The sequence below is a fragment of the Myotis myotis genome, unplaced genomic scaffold, assembly GCF_014108235.1.
Source record: "Myotis myotis isolate mMyoMyo1 unplaced genomic scaffold, mMyoMyo1.p scaffold_m19_p_40, whole genome shotgun sequence".
Taxonomy (NCBI): Eukaryota; Metazoa; Chordata; class Mammalia; order Chiroptera; family Vespertilionidae; genus Myotis; species Myotis myotis.
This window is the reverse complement of record NW_023416347.1, coordinates 1,016,128-1,043,663: the sequence shown is the minus strand read 5'-3', so window position 1 is coordinate 1,043,663 and position 27,536 is coordinate 1,016,128. Positions and strand designations below refer to the sequence as shown.

The 27,536-nt window shown below is 44.8% G+C and overlaps 1 protein-coding gene across 4 annotated transcripts in view; it reads left to right on the top strand.

The window, feature by feature from the left end:
• LOC118654984 (zinc finger protein 772-like) overlaps positions 1-3,969 on the top strand; it is a 38,241-nt gene extending 34,272 nt beyond the window's left edge. For all 4 annotated transcript variants that reach the window (XM_036306299.1, XM_036306302.1, XM_036306298.1 and 1 more), the window contains one exon: positions 1,117-3,969. In XM_036306299.1, the coding sequence (XP_036162192.1) occupies positions 1,117-2,288 (1,172 nt within the window). In that variant the 3' untranslated portion in view covers positions 2,289-3,969. The remainder of the gene's footprint in view (positions 1-1,116) is intronic.
• Positions 3,970-27,536: the final 23,567 nt, after the last annotated feature.

Genomic DNA, 27,536 nt, shown 5'->3' with positions numbered 1-27,536 from the left:
GTGCTGAGCTCTGTGGAGAGCCCTGAGCAATAGACTCCATAAACCTCCCTAAACTGGTAAACTGCAGGAAGTGTCTGGGTGTCAGCAGTCTTACAGACAGCTTAATGGGCCCCTCCTGCTCTTCCTCTCCCAGGGAGGGTGACTATATCCAGATCCATGGCCTCCACTTCTGCACCTTTCCTGTAGATAAGGACCTTGGTGAATGCCTGTGCCAGGTATCTTCTTTATGTACATGAACCAGGGGCTGTTCTTGTAAGACCCTCCTTCCATTGTTGTTTGTAATATTACCTTCTGTGAATACTATTGCAAGCCGAATGCTATGGGCAAGTGATGGCTGCTCACCTCTGTTGTCTTTCATTCATACTCAGAATATTTAGTTTGTACGTATTTCTAGAGAAGGAGTTGCAGGGAAAATCCTGGTTTTTTCCAGGGTTAACATACAGGATGGTCTCAGAAGATGCCTGGCCCTTCTGAGTGGCAACTTGGGGAAGGTATGACAAAAGGATGATGTTCATATTGTACCAGGAACCTGCTCCTGTCTAATGGTGTTTGGTGCAGGTTACAGAGGTCATTCCTCATTTATACCTTTCTTTTTCCACCCTTGACACTTTGCTGACTCATTATTTTATCAGTGACTTCCTATCTTTGGCTACCTTCACCTTTGTGTCCTTTTTACATCACCCATTCCTCTGTACATCTCTTTCTGCAGTATACTACAACATGGAACTATGCAAGTGTTAGGAGGAGCACATACGTGCTTAAACACCAGCTACTTGTTTATTGAATTTTACTTGGAATGAGATGTAACCAACCTTCTGCACAGCTTGCCCATGTCACCAGCAGAGAAGATCTACTGAATGCTGTTAACAGCAGAATGATCTGGAGAATCTGCTTCTCTTTCACGTAGTGCTTGCCATGTTTTTCTATTTCTGTTGAAGTCTCCCTTGTTTTGTGATCTTCAGTGGTCAAGAACTTCACAATGGCCTCTCATTAATCCATCTTTCCGGTCTTTCATTTTCAACCAATTGCATGAAACCAATATAGTATGTGCAATACACTTTTATAATGGGACTTCACCCTGTCAACATTCATTTCCTCATCATTTTCTGTTTTCAGGTCATTGGCATAAGATGGATGATGTGGAGGCCTATTCTGAGCACAGTGTATCTGTAGGAGAGTCTCAGGTGAGGGCTTCCAAGACAGCTGCAGCCACCCAGAGGACCCATCTGTGTAAGCCGTGCTTTTCAGTGTTAAAAGATATTTTGCACCTGACTGAGTTACAAGTGGTTTACTTTGAGAAGAATGTGTTCTTAAGTGATGCGTGTGTGAGAGACTTGTGTTCCAGTGCAGACCCTCACCAGCAACAGCAGAATGCCAGTGGAGAGAAGCCCTGGAAAGAAGATATGCAGAGGTCCTCGCTTGGGACCAGTTGCTGCTTCTACTTATCTGGGGTGCCTGCAGCTAGGACGGAGGTTGGGGAAGACTCCCCAGCCATCTCAGGCCTTATCCAGCACCAGGCCACTCTTAACACCAAGGAGCCACACAGTAACAATGAGATTTCACAGGAATGTCTCAGTGGAAAAAGATATCACCAGTGGGTTGAATGTGAAACATCTGCAAGCCAGAAACAGAAAGTTGCTTATGAGAAAGGTCTCTGCTCTGGAGATATGATTTATGAGTCTAATACATGTGGGAAAGTGTTTAGACAAATGTTTAACCACCCTCAACATGGGAGAGTTCACACTGGAGAAAAGCCCTATGAGTGTACTGATTGTGGGAAGGTCTTCAGTGAAAGCACTGCTCTAATTAAACACAACAGAATTCACATTAGAGAAAAGCGGTATAAGTGTAGTGATTGTGGGAAGTTCTTCAGTTACATGTCCAACTTCGCCAGACACTGCAGAGTTCACACTGGAGAAAAGCCATTTGGGTGTAGCAAATGTGGTAAGCATTTCAGACAAAGGACTGACCTTATTATACACCACAGAGTTCACTCTGGAGAAAAGCCATATGAATGTAGTGATTGTGGGAAGTCCTTTCGTCAAAGGGCTCACCTCGCTAAACACCACAGAGTTCACACTAGAGAAAAGATTATGAGTGTAGTGAATGTGAAAAGTCCTTCAGTCAAAGAACTGACCTCATCACACACTACAGAGTTCACACTGGAGAACAGCCGTATGAATGTAGTGATTGTGGGAAATCCTTTAGTAAAAGTGATAGCCTCAGGAAACACAAGAGAGTTCACACTGGTGAATGTAGTTAGTGTAGTGAATGTGGGAAATGTTTAGCTACAAACATAACCTGGTTAGACACCTGAGAGTTCACATTGGAGAAAAGCCGTAAACGTGCAGGGAATGTTTCCTTTTTCTCACTTAGAATAAGAACACTTGAGGAGACTCCATGGGACCCATTTAAATTAATGTAAACCCCATTTATTAATGTAAACCCCTTGGGGTCCCCTATCAGGTTCATGGATGGATGAAGTGAAGGGCCATAGAACTGCAGGCTGAGTGATGTTGGAGAACTGGGGAAGACTCTGATGGCAGAAAGGAGGAATAGAGTGTGGAGGCACCGTTTTGGGAAGACTCTAAGCCTTCGAGGAATAGCTGGAAGATCTGGCATCCCTGGAAAAGAATACGTGGATGGGTACAAATGGGGGAAAGCTGAGGGTGAAGAATACTAGGACCCTAATCCACCCCCATGAATGAGGAGCTTGATACCCCTGGAGAGGGCTGGGATGTTGGGTGGTCCTCTTGGTCCCTGAAGAGAAGGTCAATCCCTTGCCCATGTGTAAGCTATTCTGACACCTAATAGGGAAGGTGCCTGGGGTTGCTCAGAGCATCACTTTATGACCTCAGGACTCTCATCATTTACTGGGTGAGCTTGGACACCCAGGAACATTGAGACAAGGAGGGAAAATCAGGCCCAGTGCTCCCTCCAATGGGGATGGAGAGAACTATGGAGGGACCACATTTAGCACAGGTTCAGGCACAAGTAAATGAAAACCCAGGATCAACATTGATGTTAATGTCAGCATTTTTACAATCAGCCCCACCTGGTTGAGCGCTCACTCACCTGGGCAATGCAAAAGATAAAGAAACCCGGAGGAAGCATAGTGACTGGTGTTAATGTCAAAGAACATGGATGCTGGAATGCTTGCAGTCCTGTACCTTTCCTAATTAGCATTCTCAACATGTGGGTCTTCTCCTCGACCGTAGTGGGGGAACCGAGGCAGCCAGAGATTTATCAAAGATCACACTCAGAAGTGGGCTGTGAGTTCATGACCAAAGACTTCTGACCAAATTCCTTTTACTGAAACAGTGATGAACCAGAAGCCAAGGTTCTAATGACTCTAGAGCAGGGGTGGGAAAACTTTTTGACTCGAGAGCCACAATGGGTTCTTAAACTGAACCGGAGGGCTGGAACAAAAGCATGGATGGAGTGTTTGTGTGAACTAATATAAATTCAAAGTAGACATTACATAAAAGGGTACGGTCTTTTTTTTTTTTAGTTTTATTCATTTCTAACGGGCCAGATCCAGCCCGCGGGCCGTAGTTTGCCCACGGCTGCTCTAGAGCATGCAATTGCAGAGAGAACAGGAGGGAAGGTGCTTGATGTCAGTGTGGAGGGTGGGGAACTGGGTCTTTGCTGTACAATCACCCATAGGAGATGATGACATCTGTGCTCCCTGAGACTAAGACGTAAGGGGTCAGGAAAATCTCTGGGTCTAGACATACCCTTTGTGATCTCTGTAACTTCCAGCGAGATGTTAAGACTTCCATATTTTAGATTCTATTGCTTGAGGAGCCCATATTCCTCTCGGGTATTAAGGCTCATTAGAGCAGAATGATGCTCAAGATTTTAAAAATCGGAAAAGTGATATTTTACATCAGCTCTAGGTGTCAAAATGTCTTATTTTGTATTTCTGCTACCTTAAATTGAAATAAAATGTTAATACCAGAAAAAAAAGTGATGATGATGAGAATATTTACACCAGGAAAATTGCCAAATACTATAAATCTTGACTTCACTTAATGTATTATTGAGTGCTTCAACTTAAAATGAATGGTGGAGAATATTAGCAACTTAGATTAAACTTATAAATGTAATATGCAAGTAGGCATTAAATTGTACATAAGATAAAATTTGAGAATACAATTGTGCTTCCACTATTCAAAACATATAGTTCCAAATGGCAAAGAAGTCAGTTGAGTCTTTGAGGAATGAGTGAAGTGAAAACAGGTATCTTAGATGCTGAACTGTCCTCTTATTGGCTAAATCATAAATTCATTTTAAAAATTGGCAGAAATTTCTAACCAGACATTTTAACAAAAGAGATAAAGCCAATGTAAATAAATGCATCAAGAACCACTCACCATAAAAATATCTTAGGGAAACGGGTTTAAAACAAAACAAGTTAACACTATACTGATTTCCGGGCCTACAATTTAAAAATATTAAACATCACATGTGCTCACAGGAATAAAGGAAAACTAGAATTTTCATTATTGTAGGTGGCTGGGAAGGCAAAGGGAAAGACCATTTTAGATCACAGTTCTGCATATCTTAAAAGGTAAAACACTCACCTGTACTGCAAAGTTAGTTAAGTAAAACATCTACAATAATAAAAGAGAAAAATGGTAATTGGCGTACGGCGCTACCGTTTTCATTGGCTAATCAGGGCTATATGCAAATTAACTGCCAACTAAGATTGGCAGTTAACTGCCAACAAGATGGCAGTTAATTTGCATATGTAGGCACAATGCAGGGAGGCGAAAGGGAAAGCAGGAAGAAGCCCCCTGCCACTGACAGTGATCGGAAACCCCAGGGGGGAAACCCTGGGGCCGCCTTTGCCCTGCCCCCCAGCCATGATCGGAGAATCAGGTGCCTTTGCCGCCCTGGCTAGTGATAGCAGGAAGTAGGGGTGTTGCCAGCGATGGGAGCTGGGCACGGTCGAAGCTGGCAGTCCCAGGAGCTAGGGGTCCCTTGCCTGGGCCTAAAGCGGAGCCCATGATCGCGGGGCTGCTGCAGCTGCGGGTCCCCGCTGCCCAGGCCTGACGCCCAGGCCAGAGGCATTAGGCCTGGGCAGGGGCGGAGCCTGCAACCGCGGGGAGCTGGGGGGGCGGAGCCGGGCATTGGGGGGATATGATGGTCCCCTTGCCCAGGCCTGAAGCCTGGGTCAGAGGCGTCAGGCTTGGGCGGGGGGTGGAGCAAGCGATCAGAGGGAGATGGGGGTCCCCTGCCCAGGCATGATTCCTGGGCCAGAGGCCTCAGGCCTGGGCGGGGGTCAGAGCCAGTGATCGGGGGGAGATGGGGGTCCCCTGTCCAAGCCTGACACCTCTGGCGGAGGCGTCAGGCCTGGGCAAGGGGCCGATCAGGCGATCGGAGGGTGATGGGGGTCTACGCCTCTGGCCGAGGCATCAGGCCTGGGCAAGGGGCAGAGCCAGCAATCGGAGGGGTCTGGGGGCCAGAGGCATCAAGCCTGGGCTGGGGGCAGAACCAGTGATGGGGAGAAATGAGGGTCCCCTCTGACAGAGGTGTCAGGCCTGGGCAAGGGGCCGATCCTGCGATTGGAGGGTGATGGGGGTCAACGCCTGAGGGCTCCCAGTATATAAGGGGGCAGGCTGGGCTGAGGGACACTCCCTCCCCCCCACACACACACCCAATGCACGAATTTCGTGTACCGGGCCCCTAGTTCATATATATAAAAAAACTGAATGCAATATTTCCAGAAAATCCTATATAATAGAGTTAATATGCAAATTGATCCCCATGCCATAACGCCATCACAAGATGGCTGCACCCACAGCAGAGGCGGGGTTCCTGTAACACAAGATAGCTGCGCCCACAGCGGAGGCAGGGTTCCCATAGCAAGCCACAATGAGTGATCAGCAGGGACCTGAGGCTGCAACCCCTGCCCGGTGGAGCTTGATGGGATCTCAGGCCCTGCCCCCCGCCCCAGCACAAGGCCGGGGGACCTCAGGCCATGACCCACACCTGGCAGGGCTTGACAAGAGACCTCAAATCGTACCCACCACCTGGCGGGGCTTGACAGGGGACCTCAGGCCGTGCCCCCAGCCCAGCGGAGCTCGACAGGGGACCTCAAGGCACACCCTCTGCCTGGCGGGGAACCACAGGCCGCGCCTGGCAGGGCTTGATGGGGGACCTCAGGCCGCGCTCCCCACCCCAGTGCTGGGCTTGGGGACATCAGGCCGTGCCCTCCACTCCAATGCTGTGCTGGGGACCTCAGGCCACACCCCCCGCCCAGCGGGGCTTGATGTGGTACCTCAAGGCATGCCCCTTGCCCCGGTGCCAGAATAGGGGACCTCAGGCTGCACCCCCCCCCACCTGGCGGGGCTTGATGGGAGCCCTGAGGCTGTGCCCCCCCACACAGCAGTGCTTGACGGGGTTGGAGCCAGCCGGTCTGGATCTCGGCCAATGGGGGTGAGGCCAGCCAGATCTGGGTCTCATCTCAAGGCGTGTGGGTGGGCGGGGACTTGACTCTGGGTCCTGTGGCGTGCCCTAGACTCTGATAGGAAGATTTTCATATACATTTTACTAATTTTCTTTCATCTCTGACACTTCTATTACAGAGAAAGGGCAAATAGTAATATTAAAATATTTCCTATAGTTAATTCCCTTTTAATGTGCGCAAATTTCATGCACCGGGCCACTATTTTATTTATAATACCCCAAACTGGGAAATAACAAAAAACATAGATCAATAAATAAAGTGGTTATTCACAGAACACAATACTACTCAGCAATAAAAGACAATTAACTTTTCACATAAGCATTAGTGTTGAATCTCAAAATAACTGTAGCAAGAAAGAATCCAATATTTGTTAAAGAATACACACATTATAATGTTTATAACATGAAAAGTATGAACTAATCTTATAAGGAAGGAAAATCAATAACTACATTTAGATCTGGGGAAGGAAGAAAGAGATTATAAAAGGTCAAGAGGTAAATATAAGGTGTGGTAAAGTAGGTTTAGGGTTGTTGGTATGGAAAAGTTAATAAATAATAATACAAATATAAACTCCTCCCTTCCATTGTACTTCAGTTGGTTGGGCACCAATCCTTTCCCTGAAAGGTCACTGGTTCCATTCCAGGTCAGAGCACACGCCTGCCTGGATGCCCTGTAGGTGACGTGCAGGAGGCAGCAGTTCAATGTTTCTTTCTCATATCACCATTTCTCCCTCTCTCCCTTTATCTCTTTATAAAAGTTCAAGAAAAGAATGAAAAATAAAAGGTCAATAAAAGTATTTTAAATATATAAAAGACATTTTTAAAAAGAGAATAAACTTTGTGTTTTTCATACTCACATCTGTAAGCCTACTTTAGCCCTAACCTGTATATGGGTGAGAGATACGTTTATTTCACATGTGATATTTTTACAGGTTTATCCGTATGTCCAAGCTCACCACATAGTACACATTAAAAGAGTGGGTTTTGTTGCATGTCAGTTATAAATATCTGATATAATAAAAGCCTAATATGCTAAGAGTCCAACCGTCCATTTGACCATTCGACCAGTCACTATGATGCGTACTGACCACCAGGGAGTAGACAATCTGACAGGTAGGTTAGCTTGCTCCTGGGGTCTTGTTAATTGGAACTGGGCGAGATGGGCCAGGCATGCCCTGGACCTCTCCTGCAATCCCTCACAGTCCCTTCCCAGCCCGATCTTACATCGTGACTCCTTGGGGGATGTGGGAGAGCCAGTTTTGGCCTGATCCCCGCAGGCAAGGCCAAATCCATGCACCGGGCCTCTAGTACTTAAGAAAGCCTTAAAAAGTACTTCCAAATAAAGACCTAGATATCCTTGTCTTGTCAGGAAATTAAAATGGCAACCCTATATGGGCTCTACCATTTCCTAATTTCCTGGGAAGACCAGCCTTGCCTCAGGGGCAGCAAATATTGGCAAGCATTGAAGAGTACTGCCATGGAATCAACAGGAATGCAGACTGGTTACAAAAAAATACAACCTGGGATATTATAGGATTAGCCTTCCTCTAGCTCCGAGGTCTTACCAGTTGAGGAAACCTTGAGGTGAACACCCTAGATGGGCCAGGGGACTCCAAAACTCTGTGTTTATTTTTTCTGCCAATGACTTTAGCCACAGAATACAGGTATGTAGGTCCTGAGAATATCTGTACATAAAGATCACACGAGCCACAGACGTTTGATCATTTTTGAATAATGTTCAGAATAGGCATTTTTCATCCATTTTACTGAAGTCTGTCCCACTCACTATGAATACAGTGTTTCTGTAATAATTGTGGTTTCATTTAAACCTCAGAGTCTTACAACAACTGACATTACCCTATGAAATTTTATACATGACACATGGCTCCTTTATAGTATGTGTGGAAGAATTCCCCTAAACATTGCTGAGAATTATGTAATACTTATTGTGACCAGAGACTATAATTAATATTGTGCATAGAAACACAACAAAAGCCTCCTTTCCAGTGTGAACGTTGACCTCACCAATAATAGAGGCACCAGGCTGCAAATTAGAATGACAAAGTCATGCAGACTTTCTTTCAAGGCCTTGGCCAGCAATGCAAAATAACCCAATATTGGACAAAGAGTGGTTTTCTGCCATTATTATGTGCCTTCCAAAACAAAGTTTGGGATCCCACAAATGCTGAGTCATACTAATTTTCTCTCTTAAATGAAACATTAAGAATTAAGGTGCTGCCCTGCTTAGGTCACTATGTCGGTTGGAGTATCCTCCCATAAAGCACCCCCACCCCCAAAAAATGTGGCTTGTTTGATTCCTAGTAAGGGCACATAACTAGGTTGCAAATTTGATCCTTGTTTGGAAAGCATAGAGGAGGCAATTGATCCATATTTCCTTTCATATCAATACTCCCCTCCCCTGTTCCTCTCTCTCTAAAATTAACAATCAATTCCCTGGGAGAGAATTAAACAATTAAGGTATTGATGTTTCAAGTATATATAATTAAATATAATGCCAGGACTGACTAGCAGAACCTGAGCGACGGATGAATGGATTACTCTGACAGGTTTCTGTGAAAGAGAAGGCTAAGGGGCTGCTTGGCAAGAGGCACCAAAACAGCCCCGATTGCCTGCCTCCTTAGGCTTTTATTGTAATAACAGCTTTAACTAAAATTAACCTCTAGACCAGGGGTGGGCAACCCCTGGCATGCGTGCCAAACATGGCATGCCAGTAACTTTTGCTGGCACTAAAACTCTCTCTTATAATCATCCATTTACAATTTTTTTCTTAATATCGACTTTTTTATTTTTCAGATAAATTCAGTGTAAGAGCATCTTAGATACATAAATAATTTTACATAACAAGTTATCTTAAAGACCATAGACATGGGTTGACGAGAGAGGGGAAGAGAAATTTCTATGCCTCTGCCTTAACTCTCCCTGCCTTCCTAGATCCGACCAGTGTTTTGGTTTCATCTACATACACTTGTGAATCTTTGTTCTCAGTGATGGATTTTGTTAAGTCTCATAATAGGAGTAGCCTGACGGATGAAAGTAGTAGCTCATGCATATCTCTGAAGGTCATGAAATATAAACCTGATGTAAAATCTCTGTCATCAGTGATGCAGCAGCAAAAGTCCCACTGATAATGTCAAACGGAGTCATAAAGTTTTCTGTCGGACTATCAGTGTACATGTATACATTAAAAAATAAATGTATTTTTCATCATCATATACTGTGTTTTTGTCGCTCGGATGAATTTTATTATTTCTTCAAGGTTCTTCACATACGTACACCTTAAGAGATACCAAGTAGGCATAAAATGTTCTCAAAAAATTAGGGTTGGCATGCAGAAGAATTTTGAGTCAGAGATTTTGCTGGTTTTGGCATGCACTCACAAAAAGGTTGCCCACCCCTGCTCTAGACACAATCAGCAGGGTAAGTATCCTTGAGAAAGCACATGATTCTACAAGGTTGGGTCTAAAAGACTAAACCTAGAGATTCTAGCAAAACACCCAGGGCTCTGACTTGTTTGGAAAAGTCAAGGCAGGGACTGCTGCCTTTGGCAAAGTACCCCTAGAGGCCCCCAACCTTTCGGAGAATCCTCCTTACAGACTTTCCAACCAAGTCCCATGCTTCCTCACATCTCCCCGCTTTTTGTTCTGCTGGCTGCGGAAGACAGAGGGAGATGGTGAATTTCTGCTTTGGAATATTGGGGTCCGCAAAGTGCATTCACTGCCCGAGTTCTGATTTTGTAGACTTTAAGAAAAACAAAGAGAATTACAATGACAGCAATAGTTAGTCCGATCAGGTGCCAATTGATTCTAGGAAACCATGTGGTGGGGTCTATCCACTCCAAATGTTCCTTTACCGTACTTCAAGCAATAATCTGTTTTTCATGTTTATTGATAGCAAGTAAGGACTCTCTAATTTGCCTTTTAACATGTTTATTTCTTCAGTAAGGTTCTCATGAAAAACTCCCCACAGATGCTTTTTAATATCAATCCATTGATGGTGACGACTGTCCCATTTTAAAGGGGAGACATATATGTGCTTGTGCTCCCAATCGCAATCAAGCACTTGCCTGTATGCTATAGCGCCCTGCCCTTCCCCCAGATATTCAATGGCTGCTTCTATTGCCTGTAGTCTAGCTAATATTTTTTTAAATCTATGTGCTGTTGTATAGTGAATTCCCTAGTTACATTATAGGCCATATTGTCTACAAATGTGGTAGTCTGCACAGACTCAGAAAGGGCCGCCACAGCGACACTGACGGTAGTAAGAATAACAACACCTGAGATAATGGCTGCAATGAGCATTCCCAAAAATCTTTTTGGCCATAATTGACTCAATGCTCTTTCTAAGACTTTGGTAGCTGATGAGCCTTGCCATTTCCTAGCGAGATTAACAAGCAGTAGGATTCCTGCTTGTTTCCTAAGTGTCATAATAGTGCTGATGTTCAATGAAGTAATATTCTGGGTGGTAATACAGGATGCAAAATAAGCTCCTTCTCCAATCTGCACTAGAAAAGATGAACGATGGTTTATTAGTAGATTGGGGCCCATAACAAAGACATAGGGGCAAGTGGTGCAAATCAAGCTATTGTCAGTAAGATTATTAGTAAAAGTTATACTATAGTGGCCAGAGGAGTTCTGGCAGTTACCGTGCCACAATTTCAAAGGGCTGAAAACATGGTCTAATTTCCATAAGGTTTCCTGAACTGGCAAGCCTAGTACTTGAGGTCATGGGGAACTCATCCCTCCCTCAGTCCAAACCTCAGGCATGCCTGCATAACCGATGTAACTAGTATTAGACACACGGTGAACCAGAATGTCAATATGGTTGGCTTGCAAATGACCATGTGGGCCCCAATCTATAACCTGTTGGTCCCCTAGGACCATCAAATGGGCATGATTTCCTTGACAAACTTCCCAATGGAATGCCTCAGCAGAGGGGTCCCACCGTTTATTTTGCTTTCACTGAGGGGTGGGAGGCACAGTAGCATTAGTCAGATTACTGCAGGCCAGACTACCTGCTAAGAGAAAGGTTAGCTGAGCTTTAATCTGATCAGGTTTAGGAGTGACATGTAACCAAATCTGATTATGAGCCCTCATACAGTACAGAGAGGAACTGGAGGAGGTAACACATAAGGGTAGTAAATTCGAATGAAAAGAGGCATTTTGAGGGACAGGTGTCCAATGTGTACCATTTTTAAGACTGCCTATTGTTGGCAAGTCTACTCCCCCTAAGAGGGATGTTAGGTTGTTAGACACAGGAAAAGGGGGGGTCCCCCCAAGTGAGGGGCCTAAATAAAGGTGGGTCTATAACTTGGGCCCAATATAAGGTGGCAGATGCTGGTGCCCAAAACCAATCAAGAATGCCAAACCATACCGCACAGGAGTTGAGGTGAATCAAGGAAGTCATAGCAAGAAAAAGTTATCTGTGGTGCATGGAGCATGAGTATCTTTCAGCAGTTGCTCAGCCTCTGCCATCAGCTTCTTCATCGTTCCCCAGATTATTCCGGGGGCCGTCTGGGTCATCTGAAAGTGCGTCATTTGGGGCTGTGGAGTCCCCAGGCCCAGATTCTTCATTTCTGGGAGAGGATTGGTCCCGTGCCATGCCATCATAGGGTTTAATCCGATGAGTTGGAATCCACAGCGGCCCTGTGGGGGGTAGAAACACATGCATATACTCTCCCCCATGTGAATAATTCATTGGTTCCTTTATAGTTATTAGTGTCCACATCTCGCCACAAGACCGGTAGTTTCTGAGCTGATCCTAAAGAAGTAAAGTGATGCTCTATGGGGGATAGAAAGCAATTATTCAAATTCAAAAATTAAGGGTAAAGAGTGCTTTAGATAGCATCATAGCTGGATCCTTGAGTCCTATATTCCCCCTTTTTTGTTTTACTAGCATGTTCTTTAAGGTGGAATGGGCAAGCTCGACAATGGCCTGCCCTGTGGATTATAAGGGATTCCTGTGGAATGTTGGATGGACCGATTCCTGCTAAAAGTGGCAAAGGCATGGCTGCTATAAGCAGGCCCACTGTCAGTTTTTATTTTGGTTGGGATTCCTAAAATGGCAAATGTAACAGATGTTTAATATCATAATGTGTGGATTCGCCGGGAAAAGCATGGGCACTGATCCTATCAGAAGCGTCTATAGTTACATGTACATACCGGAGTTTCCCAAAAGAGGCAATGTAAGTGACATCTGTTTGCCTGTAGGCCCCCAGGATTAATTCCCATGGAGGGTGGTGAGGTGCCTGTCATTTGACTATGAGGACATTGTAAAATAATTTGTTTAGCTATCCTCTGGGGTTCCTGAAATTCCTTGTGTAATTGTCTCCAATTTTGATGGAATCATTCATGGGGTTGATTGGGCTTCCATTAAGGTAGCTGTCATTACTAAGTTGTCCACTTGTTCCTTGGCCTGTACTAAGGGTCCAGGAAGGCAACTGTGAGACCTGATATGAGATATAAAAAGAGGATGTGATCGACCATCTAGTAAGGCCTGGAGGCGAAGGAACTGTGCTAAGAGGGATGGCTCTGATGTAGGCTTAATAAGTGAGGTTTCTAAATTTTGTAAAATATAAACAGAGTAGGCAGAATCACTAACAATGTTCAGGGGCTGCAAGAGAAATGTTTCTAGTCCTAAAACCAGTGCCCCAATTTCAGCTCGCTGAGTTGATGTGAAGCCCCCTTGCTTAATGGCACCATCAGGTGGCCAGTGAATGGCTGCTTTTCCGGTTTTTCCTGAGCCATCAGTGAACAAGGTGAGTGTCCCTGGGATAGGGATATGTACATTCTTTTGTGTGTGTTTTTTTAAACAATTTATGATAATTTTTATTTATTTTTTTTTAAAATATATGTCTTTATTGATTTCAGAGAGGAAGGGAGAAGAAGAGATAGAAACATCAATGATGAGAGAGAATCATTGATCGGCTGCCTCCTGCACACCCCCTACTGGGGATCGAGTCTGCAACCCAGGCATGTGCCCTTGGCCAGAATCAAACCTGGGACCCATCGGTCCGCAGGCTCACGCTCTATCCACTGAGCCAAGCCGGCTAGGGCATGTACATTCTTAGTGTAATAGAGTAACTTAGTGTGTGACAAAAAATGTCTTAGCACAGAGAGAATGCTCTATCTGCCCTAAGAATTCGGCTAGGACAATTTGTAAATCTATGGAAGTGGAAACTGCTTTCTCAAATTGAGTCTTGGTTAGTGGGAGGTGAATGACTTAAGGATCATGTCCTGTGAGTTTAGCACATCGCTGCCTCCCACCTAGGATTAAAAAGCAAATTAAAGCCAGATAAGGTGATAACATTTTGGAGGGAGAATGGGAGCAAAACAACCATTCAGTGAACCTCAATTCAGGAATTAGTTCCCTATAAGTCCTGTAGGCGATTGTCTGGTGGGAAATAAAAAATAATTGAAGAGAATGCTGGGGAGAAATTCTATTTAAATATCGTGTATTGAGAGCATTCTCAACCAAGCGGAGTTCTCCTATCCCTTCAGCAGAGAGCTGTCTTGGGGAATTCAAAGCTGGATCCCCTTTTAATATGTTAAACAGGTTTTATAAATTTGCTGTGGGAATACCTAAAACCCGTTCTACCCAATTTATATCTCCCAGAAATTTTTGAAAATCATTTAGGGTTTTTATTTCCCTATTATTGAAGATAACATTTTGGGATCTGATGGTTCTTTCAGTTAAGATATACCCCAGATATTTCCATGGTTTTGTCACATCTGTACCTTTTCAGGGGCTATTAAAAGGCCTCTTAAGGCCGTTTCCTTTTGTACTGAAGAGTACAAACAATATAACAGGTTCCTATTAGGGGCTGCAAGTACAATGTCCTCCACGCAATGGATAATTTTTCCAGAAGGGAACCGTTGCCTAGTTGGCATAAGCGCCTGATGTACATGATACTGGCACATAGTTGGGCTATTTGGCATTCCCTGTGGGAGGACTTTCCAGTGATATCTCTGAGCAGGTTCCTCATTGTTAATTGAGGGGAGAGTGAATGCAAATTTCTCCCAATCTCAGGTAGCCAAAGGAATGGTATAAAAACAATATTTAAAATCTATTATAACTAGAGGTCTGGTGCATGAAATTCATGCGGGGTGGGGGAGGTTCCCCTCAGCCCAGCCTGTATCCTCTCCAATCTGGGACCCCTCGGGGGACATCCCTCTCACAATCCTGGATCACTGGCTCCTAATTGCTCACCTGCCTGCCTACTTAGTGGCCCATAACTGCTCCCTCCTGCCAGCCTGGTCGCCCCTCACTGCTTCTGCATGCCAGCCTGATCGCCCCTAACTGTCCCCCATGCCAGCCTGGTTGCCCCCAACTGCCCCCCTTGCCAGCCTGGTCGCCCCTCACTAACCCCCCTGCTGGCCTGGTTGCCCCACGCAACCCACTTGTTCAGTCATTTGGTCGTCCCTCATAACCCCCCTGCCGGCCTGGCCACCCCACGCAGCCTCCTTGTTTGTCGCCCCTCACTAACCCCCCTGCTGGCCTGGTCACCCTACACAGCCCGCTTGTTCAGTCGTTTGATTGTCCCTCATAATTACCCTCCCAACCTGGTCACCTCATGCAGCCTGCTTGTTGGTCACCCCTCACTAACCCCCCTGCCAGCCTGGTTGCCCCACGCAGCCCGCTTGTTCAGTCATTTGGTCGTCACTTACTAACCCCCCTGCCAGCCTGGTCGTAGGCAGCCACCTTGTGAGGGTGTGATAGTCAACTTGTATATCACCTCTTTATTATATAGGATAATAGGCCATTCTTGTGGGATCGTGGCTGGGGAGGGACATCCAGGCTGGAGAGCCCCCATGAGTTGAATATTAGCATTAATGGCTCCTAAATCATGTAAAAGCCTCTACTTTTTTATTTTTTAGGAATTACAAAAATAGGAGAATTCCAGGAGCAATTAGAAGGTTCTATGTGCTCCAATTCTACCTGCTCTTTCATCAGTAGATGAGCCTGTTGTAATTTTTCTCCCTTTAAGGGCCACTGTTCTACCCATATAGGAGTTTAGCTTAACCAAGTCAAGGGTAGGGGAGATATAACAACAGTGGCCATTTCTAAAAAGGTGTCTGTAATGTTCGCCCCTACTGCAAAAGATCTCGTCCCCACAAATTGACTGGAATTTGTAAGATTAGGAGTTGTATGTAGCCAATTTGCCCATCTGGCCTTTTACAGAGTACAGGCCGAGAACTTTGTAATGTCTGAAAACTTCCCCTATTCCCACTATCCTTTGATCTTGTTTTACTGTGGGCCATGAGGAGGTCCAGTCAAGATGCCTAAGTATAGAGCCGTCTGCCCCGGTATCCATCAATCCGGTGAATTTTTTCCCTTGGATTTCTATAGTGAGGAGGGACCGTTCCCTGGTGACTAGTTGATTCCAATAAACCCCTTCTGCCAAACCCTCCTTGGTTTCTCTCCTTTCCTAAAGCATTTGGGACCCTGAATGATAGTAACAACAGTTGTGCGATCTTTGTTTGCACAGGGAAAATATGCAATCCCTTGCATGTCATGAGCACCTGGATTTCTCCCTGATAATCACTATCAATGACTCTAGGTACTGCTGTGACCCCTTTTAAGTTAAGGGTAGGGAGCCCCAAAATGATGTCTTCAATGCCCAGTGGCAGTGGCCCCCAAATTCCCGTAGGGACACTTTTAGGGTTGTCCCCTTCCTTGAGAATTACTTCTGTTGAGGTAAGTCCAACCCTGGGCTCGCAGCAGTAGCCGCTCAGAGGGAGCAGACGGTGGATTTTCTGTCTGCCTCACGAAGGCCGATCGGTCGTGTCCTGGTTTGTTGTGGGGCCCAGGACTGGCCCCGCTGGGAGCTTCCCTGCAGTGGTGGTAATGAATTGCCATCTTTGTCAAATTTAGATTTACATTGATTGGCCCAATGTCGCTCCTTATGGCAGCAGGCACAGACAGATGGGGCCAAGATTTCTCAGGCCAGGAGGCTGGCATTTTAGTCCTGCAATCCTTTTTTAAATGTCCCCCCCCCCCCTTTTTTCCCCTACATTGGTAACATTTGGAATCTTTCTTGCCCTTATTCCCTTGAAGGGCTATGGCCAGCATCTGACTCTGGTGGGTTTCTGTTCCTACTAGCCACAAGCTCTGATACATTCCCCCACTTGTAGTGGCCTTTCCCCTGATGGGCTGTATAGCCTTTTGACAATCAACACTGGCATTCTCGTATGCCAGTTGTAGCAAGTGAATATCTGCAGCCTGGCTATGACTTATCTGCCGGCGAATGGATTGAGTAAGGCAATTTACAAAATCAACATAAGATCCCTGTTGTCCCTGGTGTACATTAACAAAAGAGCCTTGCTGGGCTCCACCTTCTGGAATGCGCTCCCAAGCCCGTTGTGCACAGAGAGAGGTTTGGGCAAACACTTGAGGGTGCAGGTCTACTTGCTGTTGGACATTAACATATGGTCCACATCCCTGGAGCATCGGGGCCATAATATGACCAGCACCTGCTAAGTTATTTTGGTTATCCTGCTGCTCCCAGAGCTCATCATATTCTGCTCTCCGTAATAGATACTGACTGGCATCCAGAGTTGTTTTGGCCCAAATCTGCCAGTCCCAAGGAGTCATGTGATCATTTTCAGAAATGGCAGTAAGGAGTCCTTTTGTAAATGGACTGTTGGCCCCATTTTCTCTAACACTTTTCCTTATTTCTTTCAAGGTGTTAAAGGAGAGCGGCTCATAAACTCTATTACCTTGTTGATTTTGCATAATTGGGCAAGCCAAAAGCTCTCCTTCTAACATGGCTTGCCTGACACAGGACCCCATAATTAAGAGTCTCATTGATGAGCCTTCCCACACCAGAGGCGGAAGATAGGGAAATATTTCCTCCAGAGGTAGGGCTTTAGTATTACAGGCTCTACAGGTTCCACTTCAGGGAAGGGGGGGAGTAGTAAATTCTCCTGTAGCTCTGTAGGCTTTTTTTGATCTTTAATATGAAATGGGCACAGTGCAGCTCAAATAAAGAGCCCACATAGTTAATGATGATAAGGGCACTCATTTTCTATGGGCTTGATTTCTCTTTAAATTCCTGCCCACTTGTTCCCAGGAATTAAGGGAATTAAGGAACTAAGGTCTAGTGTTCCAGCATCGAGGAACCAAGGATTATAAATTATAACAATCTATAATAATAAAAGGGTAATGTGCTAATTAGACCGGACAGCCAAATGACCTTCCAAACCTCATTCCAGACATCCTTCCCTACAAAGCCATGAGAGTGGGGGCCAAGGCAGAGGCAGTTAGGAATGATCAGGCAGGCAGGCAGAGTGGTTAGAGGCGATCAGGCAGGCAGGCAGAGTGGTTAGGGGTGATGAGGCAGACAGGCAGAGTGGTTAGGGGCGATCAGGCAGGCAGGCAGGGAGGCAGGCAAGCAGTTAGGAGCCAGCTGTCCCAGATTGCAAGAGGGTGCAGGTCGGGCTGAGGGACACCCCCCACCCCCAGTACGAATTTCGTGCACCGGGCCTCTAGTTTTTAATAAGCCATTTAGTTGTTCTTCTGTAACAGAGGGACCACTTGCTTTTAATAACTGTTTCAGCACTGTGATATATTGCTGCTGTTCTGTGGACAACTTTTGTCCCATTATGAAACCTTAGCTGAGAAAAAATTCCCTTGAACTTGGAAATCCCAAGTGGGATCCAATGACTTACTGCACAGTTTGTTTTTTGAGGGTTCCATTGTGTTTCGTTGTATTCCTTGGTCCTCACATGGGGCATGACTTGCCAAGGCTGACCAGCAGACCCTGAGCAATGGATGAATAGATTACTCAGACACACGTTTCTGTGAAAGAGAGGCTAAGGGACTGCTTGGCTATAGGCACCAAGAAGCCGTGTTCAATTGCCTTCTTAGACTTTTATTGGAACAACAGCTTGAACTAAAATTAACCTCTAGATACAATCAGCAGGGTAAGTATCCTTGAGAAAGCACTTACTTCTACACAGTCGGGTCTAAAGACTAAACAGAGAGTCTCCAGTAAAATACCCAGGGGCTACTGTGCCTGGTGGCAGTGGACCCCAAATTCTCATAGGGACCCTTTTAGGTTCATCACCTTCCTTGAGAATTAGTTCTGTTTGGAAAAGTCAAGGTAGGGGCTGCCGCCTTCAACAAGGTTCCCCTAAGAGGCCCCCGATCTTTTGGAGAATCCTCTTTATAGACTTTCCAACCAAGTCCCGTGCTTCCCTACATTCCCGACATGCATCCATCCTCACATTCCTTCACAAAGATCCTGGATCATCTAGATCCTCCACCAATGCACATAATCCTTCGCAAACATTTCCATTCCACACTCTATATTCCCTGTCAGTCATCAGAGTCTTCCTCAATTCCCCACCTTGCTACAGCCTGGGGTTCTATGAACTGACCCTGTGCTTAATCCATCCCTAGAGCCTGAGATGGGACCTCCAGAGGGACACCAGGTGCCTGTAAGAGAAGGTGAAGAAGGGGCTCACCTCGGGGGTGGGGGAGAAGAATATATTGTCCTCTACATCGCCTCTCTGGAGATTGCCTATTCACTTTCCCATTGGCTGCACAGACTCAGAGAGAAACATACAGATAACACAAGCACAGAAACACACAGGTACAGAACACCCGCAGCCTCTGCTGGGCACTCAGGTGCCAGGCTTATGTCCAGGCTCCAGGCTCACACAGACCCACACAGTAGACATGGGCAATACCTTGGGGGGAACACACACATACACACACACACACACACACACACAGAAACAAACAATTGCGGCCACCCAGACAGTGCCACAGGATACACACAATGGACATTCCTCCATATGCTGGCAGGAAACCCTATCATCAATCCTGTTCCAGTACATAATCTCTGTGCCCCGCCAACCTCACATCCCATAATATATTGTTCCTCAGAGTTCAAGGTCCATCACCTCACTTCAGGAGCAGAGGTCTTCTCTGCACTGGCCAAAATTAAGGATGGGGGATACCACCTGCAATACACCCCTCCACCCAATGTGTTGAGACCAAAGCTCAACTTCTGGAAATGCTTGTATTGCAGACTGTTCTTGCCATTGAATAAAACAAAGCACCGTTACCTGGAGAATCCATGGTATCTCCAGTACTGGCTGGGTGGTGGTATTTCTAATAAAATTAAAGTGGAAAATTACACATACATGCAAAAGTAGAGAGATTCAAACAATGCCTGTGGGGCCCAGGGGTGTGTGTGGGCTGGTTGGAGGCAGGTGAACTGATTTCAGGGCCTCAAGTATCAGGGGCTGCTCCTGAATATCTAGGAGGAATCTGGGCTCCTCAACCACTAAAATACAAAACACCTCAGTCTCAACTCCTGGATGGATGGGGCAGAGACCACAAGGGGCACGTCCAGGCCCAGAACTTTTTCCAGCTCCTTAGGTTTTAAGTCTCAGGGAGCACTGGTATCTTGATTCCTTGTGGGTTACTGTGCAGCTCAGTCCCAGTTCCCCACCCTCCTCACTGACAGCAGGGACCCCTCCCCTCCTGTTCTCCCCCTCACTGTGTGCTCTGCTCTTATGAGAACCTTGCTGGCTGCTTCATCACAGGGTCCCTGGTCTGTGATGGTGTTCACATGTGTTGACTCATCTGATAAAAAAAAACAAAAAACACCACACACATATATTGATTAGAGATAGTATGGGGTGGGGTGGGGGGGGGGAGAGAGAGAAACACCCATTTGTTTTATACATTAATTTTATACATTCATTGTTTGATTCTTGCATGGGCCCTGAGTGAGAATGGAACCTTCAACTTTGGCATTATTGAGATGATCCTTTAAACAACTGAGCTCTCTGGCCATGGCGAATTTTATCAGGGGTTTTAAATAAAATAAGTCACTAAAGTATCTGAGAATAGATAGATACCAGAACTACCATGACGGCAGATAGTGATAAAAGGCTGGGGTAGGATTCATGAAGTTTCATAACTGTTTTCTTTACATGGACACTAGAGGTCTGGTGCAAAAAATTCGTTCATGGGTAGGGTTCCTAGGCCTGGCCAGTGATCAGCGCTGATCAGGCCTTCAGGCTGCCACCTGGGGCCTTCCTTTATTCTGTGCCGACCCCTGTTGGTCAGTGCATGTCATAGTGAGCAATCAAACTCCATCTCCCTGATGAATTCCCAAGGGGGCATTTTGCATATGAGACTTTTAGATATATACTAGAGGCCTGTTGCATGAAGAGATTTGTGCAATAGGCCTTCTCTTCCCTTGGCTGCTGGCACAAGTTTGCCCGGGACCCAGGCCTTTGCTCTGGCTGGGCTCTGGCCGGAGCTGGCCCTGGAGCCATCAGGCTTCGCTGCTCCGGCCTTGGGGCCGTCAGGCTTCGCTGCTCTGGCCTTGGGGGCGTAAGGCTTCACTGCTCCAGCCCCAGGGCCATCAGGCTTCGCTCCACCGCTTGGAGCCGACGTATGCAAATTAACTGCCATCTTTTTTTGGGTTAATTTGCATACTCTCCTGATTGGCTGGTTAGCGTAGCGAAGGTACAGTCAATTCACATGTTTGTCTATTATTAGTTAAGACTAGAGGCCCAGTGCACGAATTTGTGCACGGGTGGGGTCCAGCCTGCAGGGGAGGGGACTTGGGAGGTTGGCCGCTGGCCGTGCCCCTGATTGAGGCTGGGCTGGTCAGGTGGGGGAGGACCTGAGTGCTGATCAGGGCCAAGGCCAGCTGAGGGAAGGGCCACAGGAGGTTGGCCAGCTGGTCCCGCCCCCATAGGGCTGGTTGGCTGGCCTCAGTGCGCTTTAGCAACTGGTCATTCTGGTCGTTCAGGTTGTTCCGATCGCTTGGCTTTTATATATATGGATAGATATTTGAAATAAACTATTACAGTAATTTCATATGCCAGTTAGGAATCACTGAAAAGTGGAGGAGGATTTTGTTTCAGGGAGGCAGGCATATATGGAAACATAAAAGTGCTTGTTAAAAAATGTGTTTTATCACAGCTGATATTAATCATGGTTGAGTACAACTTATGAACCAAGAAGTCAAGGTTAGATTCTGGTCAGGGCACAAGCCATGATTGCAGGCTTTATAAAAAGTGTGGGGCATGCAGGAGGCAGCTGATCAATGATTCTCATCACTGATGTTTCTATCTCTCTCTCCCTTTTTCTCTGAATCAATAAAAACATATTTTTAATATATATGTTAAAACGTATGCTTTAAATTAATTACAATTATATCAAACTTAAAAATATTTAACACTTGCCACTTCCCAATAATTCAGCTGTTTTATTATAAACTAGAGGCCAGGTGTATGACATTCATGCAACCCAGGGGGGGAAGGGTTGTCCTTCAGCCTGGCCTGCACCCTTTCACAGTCGGACATCCTTAGTGCTGCTGCGGAGGCAGGAGAGGCTCCTGCCACAACCGTTGCACTTGCCAGCCTTCAGCCCAGCTTCTGGCTGAGTAGCACTCCCCCTGTGGGAGTGCACTGACCACCAGAGGGCAGCTCCTGCATTGAGCGTCTGTCCCCTGGTGGTCAGTGTGCATCATAGCGACCAGTTGTTCCACTGCTCGGTTGATTTGCACATTACCCTTTTATTATATAGCATTTTCTTGAGCACATATATTGCTACTTTATCAGTATGTTGAAAATAAAATATAACGATGTACTACTGAAATATCTTATCATGTCCATGTCCAATGCCATTGTTCTGGCAGTTTGAACCTGGTGATGATGAAAGTATTTACACCAGGGAAATTGACAAATACTACAATCCTAGACTTCACTTAATGTATTACTAAATGCTTAGACTTAAATAATACTGGTGGGGAATGTTAACGATGCAGATTAAACTTATAAGTGTATGTTACAAGTGGCTGTAAATTGTCCACAGGATAAAAATTGAGAAAAACAATTTTCTTTCTAGAATTGAAAACCAATGCTTCCATATGTCAAAGAAGTCACTTGAGTCATTGAGGAAGGAGAGAAACTCAAACACATGTCTTAGATCAGTGATGGCGAACCTATGACGCGCGTGTCAGAGGTGACACGTGAACTCATTTTTTTTTGGTTGGTTTTTCTTTGTTAAGTGGCATTTAAATATATAAAATAAATATCAAAAGTATAAGTCTTTGTTTTACTATGGTTGCAAATATCAAAATTCCTATATGTGACACGGCACCAGCGTTAAGTTAGGGTTTTTCAAAATGCTGACATGCCGAGCTCAAAAGGTTCGCCATCACTGTCTTAGATGCTGCACTGTCTTCCTATTGGTAAGAATAATAAATTAACTTAAAAAATAGGCAAAAGATCCTGAGCAGACATTTTAGCAAAGGAGATAAAGACAGTGTAAATTAAAGCAAGAAAAAATGCTCACCATCAAAAATTCTTAGGGAAATGTTATCAAAACAAAAACAAGTTAATAGTATACTCATTTACTGGCCTACTATTTTAAAAAATACCGTCATATGTGCTGGCAGGGTAATATAAAAGCTGGAATTTTCATTACTGTGGGTGGGTAGGAAGGCAAAGGGAATGACCATTTTAGATCACAGATCTGCATATCTTAAAATGTAACACATTCACTGGCACTGCAACAGTTAGATAAATAAAACATACACCTGTAGGAAGAACTGAATGCAATATTCCCAGTTTTATTTATAAAACCCCAAATGTGGAAATAATTGAAACCATATACAGATCAATGGATAAAGTGGTTATCCATAGAATACAACATTATTAGCAATAAAAATTAAAATTAACTATTTACCTAAACATTACTGTTGAATCTAAAAATACCTGTGTAGCATGAAGGAAGCCAGTGGTTGTTAAAAATTATACACCTTATAGTGCCTATAAAGTTATGGAAAATATGAACTAATCTATTGTAAAAGGAGGTAAATCAATGGCTGCATGGAGAACTGGAGAATCCGAAAGATTATAAAAGGGCAAGAGGTAAATACAGGGTGTGCAAAAGTAGGTTTATAGTTGTTAGTATTGAAAATAATACAACAGTTAATAAATAATAATAAAAGTATAAAGTCTCCATGGCTACTGTTTCTTATTTTTTTGGGCATCATCACGTTCACTGAAAGGTCATTGGTTTGATTCCAGATTAGGTCACATGTGCGCCTGGGTCTGCAGTAGTGGGCATGCAGGAGGCAGAAGATTGATGTTTCCCTCCTTCTGAATCTTATCTCTAAAAATCAGTAAAAATAAAATTTAAAATACATAAAACTAGAGGCCTGGTGCACGAAATTCCTGACCAGGTAGGGTGCCTAGGCCTGGCCGGCAATCAGGGCTGATTGGGGCCTTCCTTCCCTGGCTGCTGGCTGCTGGCTGGAGCCTTCCTTTCTCAGCTTCCAGCTGCTGACCAGGGCCTTCCTTCATTCCATGCCGCCTCCTGGTGGTCAGTGCCCATCATAGCAAGCGATCGAACTCCTGGTCTCCCGTTCAAACTCCCAAGGGGACACTTTGCATATTAGTCTTTTATATAAATAGTTATTTAAAATAAGAAAATAAATTCTGTGTTTTGCATACTCACAACTATAAGCATAATTTTGCCCCACCATGGGTACAGGTAACAGAGAAGCATATTTTACATGTGATGGTTTCTGAGCTTTATCCATATGTTCAACCTCACCAAATAGTGCACATTAGAAAAGTGCTTTTCGTTGCATGTCAGTTATACATATACCTAAGTAAAGCATTAAAATGTGGTTCCACATAAAAACATAGATATCCCTCTGTTGTTAGAAAATTAAAATGGCAACTCTATATAGACATGACCATCTCTCTCATTTCCTGAGAGAATCATTGTTGCCTCAGTGGCAGCAAATATTGTCAAAAAGTGAAGACTACTGCCATCAGAATGATCAGGAATGCTGAACTGTCAAAAACACATAATCTGGGACTAATCATACGATTATCCTTCCTCTAGCTTTGAGTTCTTGCCTGTTGTGATAACCTTGAGGTGAACACCACACAGCAGTGGTTATCAACCTTCCTAATGCTGCGACCCTTTAATACAGTTCCTCATGTTGTGGTGACACCCAACCATAAAATTATTTTTGTTGCTACTTTATAACTGTAATTTTGCTACTGTTATGAATCATAATGTAAATATCTGATATGCAGGATGTATTTAGGTAACCCCTATGAAAGGGTCGTTCGACCCCTAAAGGGGTCGTGACCCACAGGTTGAGAACCGCTGCCATCCAGGGACCCAGGAAATCCCCAAAACCATGAGATTCTTTTCACAACCAATCACTTCAGCTACACAAAGAACAAACAAGCTTCAGGACTGGGTCATTTGTGGATAATGTTCAGAAGAGGCAATTTTCATCCAACATACTGCCGTCTCTTCCACTCACTATGAAAACAGTGTTTGTCCCAATATTACTTGCACGTCACAGTGCTACAACAAATGAAACTAGGAGAACCAAGATGGCAGCATAGGTTAACGCCGGAGTTTGCTGCTTTGAACAACTACTTCAAAAGTGAAACCAAAAAACGGAAGGGACATCACCCAGAACCACAGGAACGCCGGCTGAGTGGAAGTCCTACAACTAGGAGGAAAGAGAAACGCATACGGACACTCAGAGGAGGCACAGTGCTGAAGTCAAATTCTGAGGTGCGGAGTGCGCGGAGCGGGCTGGCGGCGGAGGGCGCGGTTGGCGTTTTCAATCGGGAGGGAGTCGCAGACTCTGAGCTCCAGATACCGGCGAGTCTTTAGGGACCCAGACTCAAACGGGAGAAGCGGGACTGTCTGGCTTCGGTCAGAGCGAGTGCAGCTTTCTCTCTGAGCTTTGCAGCGGGTGCTGGGACTCAGAGAGGCAGAGCCCCTGGGGACGGGACTGAGAGCCGCCATAACTGCTCTCTCCGGCCCACCCTGTTGATCCTGTGCGACCCGCCCCGCCCAAGCCCTGCACACAGGCATTTGCCGGATAGCCTCAGGCAAAGGCTAGATTAGCACCTCCCTAGAGGACAGAAGTTCTCTCACTGCTGACACAGCTGATTCTCACAGCCACTTGGCCTGGAGGTCAAACCCTCCCTGGAATTAGCTACAACAATCAAGATTTAACTATAAGACTGCGAACAAAGACCACTAGGGGGTGCACCAAGGAAGCATAACAAAATGCGGAGACAAAGAAACAGGACAAAATTGTCAATGGAAGATATAGAGTTCAGAACCACACTTTTAAGGTCTCTCAAGAACTGTTTAGAAGCCGCCGATAAACTTAATGAGATCTACAAGAAAACTAATGAGACCCTCGATCTTATATTGGGGAACCAACTAGAAATTAAGCATACACGGACTGAAATAACGAATATTATACAGACTCCCGACAGCAGACCAGAGGAGCGCAAGAATCAAGTCAATGATTTGAAATGCGAGGAAGCAAAAAACACCCAACCGGAGGGGCGGAATGAAAAAAGAATCCAAAAATGCGAGGATAGTGTAAGGAGCCTCTGGGACAGCTTCAAGCGTACCAACATCAGAATTACAGGGGTGCCAGAAGATGAGAGAGAGCAAGATATTGAAAACCTATTTGAAGAAATAATGACAGAAAACTTCCCCCACCTGGTGAAAGAAATGGACTTACAGGTCCAAGAAGCGCGGAGAACCCCAAACAAAAGGAATCCAAAGAGGACCACACCAAGACACATCATAATTAAAATGCCAAGAGCAAAAGATAAAGAGAGAATCTTAAAAACAGCAAGAGAAAGAAACTCAGTTACCTACAAGGGAATACCCATACGACTGTCAGCTGATTTCTCAACAGAAACTTTGCAGGCCAGAAGGGAGTGGCAAGAAATATTCAAAGTGATGAATACCAAGAACCTACAACCAAGATTACTTTATCCAGCAAAGCTATCATTCAGAATTGAAGGTCAGATAAAGAGCTTCACAGATAAGGAAAAGCTAAAGGAGTTCATCACCACCAAACCAGGATTATATGAAATGCTGAAAGGTATCCTTTAAGAAGAGGAAGAGGAAGAAAAAGGTAAAGATACAAATTATGAACAACAAATATGCATCTATCAACAAGTGAATCTAAGAATCAAGTGAATAAATAATCTGATGAACAGAATGAACTGGTGATTATAATAGAATCAGGGACATAGAAAGGGAATGGACTGACTATTCTTGGGGGGGAAAGGGGTGTGGGAGATGTGGGAAGAGACTGGACAAAAATCGTGCACCTATGGATGAGGACAGTGGGTGGGGAGTGAGGGCGGAGGGTGGGGCGGGAACTGGGAGGAGGGGAGTTATGGGGGGGAAAAAAAGAGGAACAAATGTAATAATCTGAACAATAAAGATTTAATTAAAAACAAACAAACAAAAAAACAAAACAAATGAAACCAGCCTAAGAAATTTCACACATCATGGCACAGGGCTCTTTCGCAGTATTTAAGACATACTGTGAACACAGAATATAATTCATATTGTTCACAGAGCACAACAAAGGACTCTTCTTCTGGGTGATCATTGACCTCACCAATAATACAGGCACCAGGCTAAAAAATTAGAACCAAAAACTCATGCAGATTTTCCTTAAAAGGCTTGGTCAGCAATACAAAATATACCAATAATGGCCAAAGAGTGATTTTTTTGCCATTATTATGTGCCTTCCAAAGCTCAGAAAGCTCGGGACCCCACCATATCTGTTCCCCTCTGCGTGTGACAGATCACAACTATCCTTTCAAATCATCCCATGCAGTGAATATAACCCACAAAATAAAAGGTACAAAAGCAAAAACACCTTTACTAAAAGATCATAAACCTGAACAGAGGGCAGCAAGCAGTTTGTAGGTTGGTGAATTAGAACCTAAAACTCCTCAGAGGATAATGTTAGAAAAATTATAGAAGCACAAAAAAGGACTCCTTTTCTGAGGGACCACTGACCTCACCAACATTAGAGGCACCAGGCTGCAAATTAGAACCACGAAGTTACGCAAAATTTCTTTCATTGCCTTGGTCAAAGGTATAATATAAGCCAATATTGGACAGAGTGATTTTTCTGACATTATTATACGCTTTCCAAAGAACAGACAATTTGGGACCCCACCATATCTGTGATGATAGAT